Genomic DNA, 5,150 nt, shown 5'->3' on the forward strand with positions numbered 1-5,150 from the left:
ACTTGGCTTATAAAAAGAATATTACTCTCTTCTCCAAAGGAACACAGAGAAAGGCTGATATAGCTGCAGGTCTATGAAAAGGTGCTCTTTTAAAGAGTAAAACCCACTGCCTGGTATCGATTCCACAAAGATTAAGAAGCTTTCTGTTGTTGTTTCTAAACTGGTATTTCTAAGCTGTAAAATAGATACCCGAGGTGGTTTGAATCGGGGAATTTATCCCTTCCCCCTCGAAAGACTCTCTGACTCCTCAAATATGTCTATGGCTATTTTAGTTGCCCCAGAATTCTTAAATAGGGGACATGGCATCTTATTCTACAATCAGTAGCCCCTGCGAGAGGGAACACAGTGGGTTTCATTTGCACTAATATAGAAATAATTGAAGTAGTCCTTCAATGTTGGGTTCCGTGAAGAGGGGCAGGAGTGATGAGATGAGGAGGGGCATTAAGCAATGAATGGTGTACCACTGGCGCTGGAATTGGAGGTGGATGTCATAGAGTAAGGGGAGGTTAAGACAGACTTTTTTTTTTTAAATCACAAGCAGCCCCCTCCTGCCTGCTGATCACACAAGATCAAGGATTATCTGCTTTCTCACTGCCTCTAACACCCACAGGAGGAAAGGGAAATCCATTCCTCTCCCCACTCAATGTACCAAAAAATACACGCCCAGCAAGAAAGGAAACTGCACTCAGGTGAGAATATTATGGTGGCTGAGACAAGTTTATTGGGAGTTTGACAGACACGTCCACAACTTGGTTATGACAAGAGTCATGAACACGGTGAAAAATTCAAAAGTAATTCATGTTGGGGCATCAGGTTTCTGAAAACGTCCCAACAAATATCATTCAGGGAAGGCAGCTCGAGGCATCAAGGGGTTTTCATTTTCTTCCCTCTGGACTCTGGTCCTGGCTCTGAAAATCAGCGACTGGGAGGTTGAGGAGCAGATGAGGATGTGGAGGTGCACCCTTCAGCCTCACGAGAGAAGATTCCATGCCTCCTTGGGGATTTCAGCAAATCACTAGAAAAAGAATGGGCAGGATCTTCGGTAGCCGAAAGCCCCACAGCCGTTGTAGCCGTAGCCGAAGCCATAGCCCACTGGGGAGTAGGTGCTGCCATAGCCACAGCCCACACTGTACCCCAGAGGGTAGCCGCAGCTGCCCCCGTAGAATCCTGGGAAGACAGCGCCGGAGAAGCTGTTGAAGCACATGGTGTCTGGAGTGGAGGAGAGCTTAGAGAGGGCGTTTCCTCGGTGTGATGACCTCCCTGGTCTCCAGCCTTCTTTATATACCCAGGCTACTGGGGTGTGGTGCAGAACACACAGCCCTCATTTTCATTCCTGACACCAGTTTGCATCACAAATAGCTCATTAGTTTGTTTTGATTGCTTAAGATGTCTTTACAGTTGCTTAAGGAAGCTCTCACAAAGTGGAACACAGGGATAGGATTCTTTCAAACAGATTGTGCCCCTTCATTAAAGTACGCGTTGCAGTGACTTCAAAGCATTGGGTTTGGGTCTTGTAGATCCTGGATGTGATCCTCTGTAAGCAGACTCTATAATACCAAGAAATGTTCTTAGTTTATTCATTGTTATGTAGTTCTGCTCTCTGAATTTCCACAGTACACAGTTGGAATTTAATAAATGTGTGTTAGATAAATTAATAAATGAAATAACAAATACATAGTGAGGCCACCTCAAAATCAAGGTATTTCTTAGTATTCACCTTTCTAAACCACTGCCTGAGCTAATAATCTTATAACTGGCAAAAACAGAGTTAGTGGGTTAATCCTAGAAATAAATTGTCAAACAAATATGATCTGTTGGTCTAACATACTTTTTAAAGTAAATATTGGAAACAATAACAGCGTATCTTTTCAAGGGTGGTGACTGAGTCTCTGGGGCCCCTCCAGGAGCCGAAGCTATCATATCCCCTCCACGTGAACTTCCTGCTGCAGATAATAAAGGCTATCGGTACCAAAGTAAGGAAGGATGGGTGGCCGGAAGTTGGGGGAGAGAGAAAGAAAAGAAAAGAGAAAGAAAGAAAGAAAAGAAAAGAAAAGAAAAGAAAGAAAGAAAGAAAGAAAGAAAGAAAGAAAGAAAGAAAGAAAGAAAGAAAGAAAGAAAGAAAGAAAGAAAGAAAGAAAGAAAGAAAGAAAGAAAGAAAGAAAGAAAGAAAGAAAGGAAGGAAGGAAGGAAGAAAAGAAGAAAGGAAGAAAAGAAAGAAAGGAAGAAAGAAAGAAAGAAAGAAAGAAAGAAAGAAAGAAAGAAAGAAAGAAAGAAAGAAAGAAAGAAAGAAAGAAAGAAAGAGGGAGGGAGGGAGGCGGGAAGGAAGGAAGGAAGGAAAGAGGGAGGGAAGAAAGGAAGGAAGGAAGGAAGGAAGGAAGGAAGGAAGGAAGGAAGGAAGGAAATAATGGGGTAAAAGCATACAGAAAAATGAATGGGAAAAATTTACCTTAAAAAGTGCACTATGTTTTTCCATTAGATCTAATAAAACTGGATTATCTGACATATATAATGATCTTATAAAAAGCTAAGTGACAATACTAAATCAAAATCATTTCACTTTTAGAATGATCATGCACCCCAGGATAGGGAAGGAAAATCATTCCTCTCTCTAAATGGAAACTTAGTTCTCAGATATGAATTAAAGGAAGAGTAAGAATGGTCAAAACTATCTTGGGTCACGCAAGACGTAATAAATTATTCTCAGATACCTGCATTGGGATTCTTCAGAATGGGACTTAAAAGAAAACTCACAGAAAATACAGCAAAAGAACACATGTGGCCAGAAATAGAAAGGCAAGGCACTGCAAGGAACCATTCTTAGAAAGACATAGAACAGATACGTATCACCTGCTGGCCCCCAGAATGTTCCCTTAGATCTCAGAGGTAACTTTCCTTCCTGTTACCAGTAGCTAAGAAAGACCTAAATTTCTAGAAGCATATAGAGGTCACAGGTTGACTCCAAGGACAAGGTGAAACACTTGGAAAAAATACAAAACTCTGGCAGTGTTCTAACTGCTAAATAGTTAATTATAGCAGAGGTATTTTTGAAAATATACAGGGCTGCTCCAGCATCCTTCTTCATGAACAAAGCTGTATGGCCACCTAGGATGATTCACTATTTAAAATTCAAACACTTCATGTGACTTATAGCTAAATAAGCCCAGGGGATTAAAATTAGCTTCACGTATAAAATATATTCAACATCAGATCCTCTCTAAAAACCATAAAATAATTTTCTTTTTATTTCTACTGTCATCACATTGCCCTGCTCCATGGGAAAAAAAAAAAACTGGCAACTTCTGGAAAAAAGAAAAATTAAACCAAAAATAGCATTGTATTGGAAAAGATGGAAAGGCAAGAGAATGAATTCATGCCAAAGTTCAATTACGATGTTTAAATGAGTTCCTCTCCCACCTGCCCACCCAATCGGACAAGATGTTAGCTTTGTGGTGCAGGACAGAATACTCAGTTCTGTATCTAAGTAGTCATGATGAGTAAAAATTAAAATACGTAGTTTTTTTAAGAACTTAAGCCCTAGTTACAAAGCACATCTTGAATTTTCTCTAGAAATTCTGCAGAAAATCATAACACAAGAAAATTTTAGGGAAACACAGGATTTATAAAGTCATTTAAAAATAAAATTAATGGCTAGCTTAAACATACTTTAGGTCTATGAAAGCTTTATTCCAGTATAGATTTATCACGAGAGAATCCAGGTTTTGTAGAGCCTGAAGTTTATACAATGTTGGGAACCTTCTTTGCAAAAAACAGTACACCATAAAAATATAAAACTCATACAAAAATAGGCATGTGTTAAAATGCTACAAGAAACCACAAATAATTAAACAGTAACAAAAATCACAAATATTACAAAATTCTGAAAAAAAAATTTTTACTACATAACTACCTGACACACTTCTATAATGTTTTTCCCATGGACTAGCTTCTGGCTCCACCATTTCAAACTTTTCTCCTCCACTATTCATTCTACACTGGATGCAATGGACCAAATTCATCCTGAGATGTGGCGTCTGGTTCTGCACACCCGTGTCACAAATTCTGGCTGAATTGGAAGAGTACATGGGAGAGAATCTTTGGAAGCCATATCCATACAAAGAAATAGCCCAATTAGACACAAAAGCGACTGCAAACCACAGAAACTCATCCCCCCATATCCAAACTCAACTTCACCTCAGTCAGATCTCAAAAAGGTTCCCAACCTTTCTGACACCCCCCAACCTGAAGGGACTGTGATTGTAGAGACTGCAGGTGGAAAGCAGCTGCAGTCTAAACCAATTGCAGTTCAAATGTCTTACGTTTGTGTGTTCCTTTAAGAAAAAAAAAAATAGGGCCATGTGACCTGGAGGTTTGAAAAGAAAAAAAAAAACTATATTCCTACATATGAAATGACATAGTATTGGACTGTGCATTGCTAGATATTTATCAGTTTGGATAAAGTCCATGACCCTTTCTCTTTTAATAACAATGTTAAGATGTTATTTAATACATAATTTGATTCTTTATTTCATATTTCCTTGATTTCAAATAAGATTTGACATGAAGAAAAATAGGGGAAAACCTTGCTCTTCGATTTTCTCCAAAAGAACAAGAGATGTACTGTGTACAGATCGTAGAAACAGAGTCAATTCCAGTGTGCACAATAAAATAGTTCTTATCAGTTTCAAATATAAAATTTCCAGCTTCAAATATTATAATTCATTGGAAATGAGAGAGAAATTACAAGGGAATGTTTTAGAATGTACATCAGTGGTTACTCCATGATACAAAAATTTTATTTCATTCCTCTTTTCAAACAGTCATTCTTAATATAATTAGTGAGCATCTCCTATGTTCCAGGCATGTTTTTAAGTGCTAGAAATCTAAAGATGAATTAGAAACTGTAATTAGATGGAAAATGAAAAATAAATAGAAATGCAATGTTCTGCATTCTACCCTGGAAATTCATGCTACCCTCTAGTAGATTTCAGAGGCTAAAACAAAAAACAGACAATTCTATGTGAATGTAGTGGGTAGTGTCCATGGAAAACTTCATTATGAAAAGGCATAGATATTTGAGCTGGATCTTGAAAATGTATTTTACTTGTAGACATTAGTTAGGGGGATAGTGAATTTAGAGGATATTCCAGAAA

General features: G+C 38.2%; 1 protein-coding gene across 1 annotated transcript; it reads right to left on the bottom strand.

Moving 5' to 3' along the window:
- Nucleotides 1-698: 698 nt before the first annotated feature.
- KRTAP8-1 (keratin associated protein 8-1) lies at nt 699-1,263 on the bottom strand. Its single transcript, XM_031677240.2, has one exon. It carries the CDS (start codon nt 1,202-1,204, stop codon nt 1,016-1,018), a length of 189 nt encoding a protein of 62 aa, XP_031533100.2. The 5' UTR covers nt 1,205-1,263; the 3' UTR covers nt 699-1,015.
- Nucleotides 1,264-5,150: the final 3,887 nt, after the last annotated feature.

The sequence above is a fragment of the Vicugna pacos genome, chromosome 1 (assembly GCF_048564905.1).
Source record: "Vicugna pacos chromosome 1, VicPac4, whole genome shotgun sequence".
Classification (NCBI taxonomy): domain Eukaryota; kingdom Metazoa; phylum Chordata; class Mammalia; order Artiodactyla; family Camelidae; genus Vicugna; species Vicugna pacos.

Excerpts from the sequence above, each read along its gene's own strand:
- KRTAP8-1 (XM_031677240.2), bottom strand. The coding sequence starts at position 1,204 with ATGTGCTTCAACAGCTTCTCCGGCGCTGTCTTCCCAGGATTCTACGGG.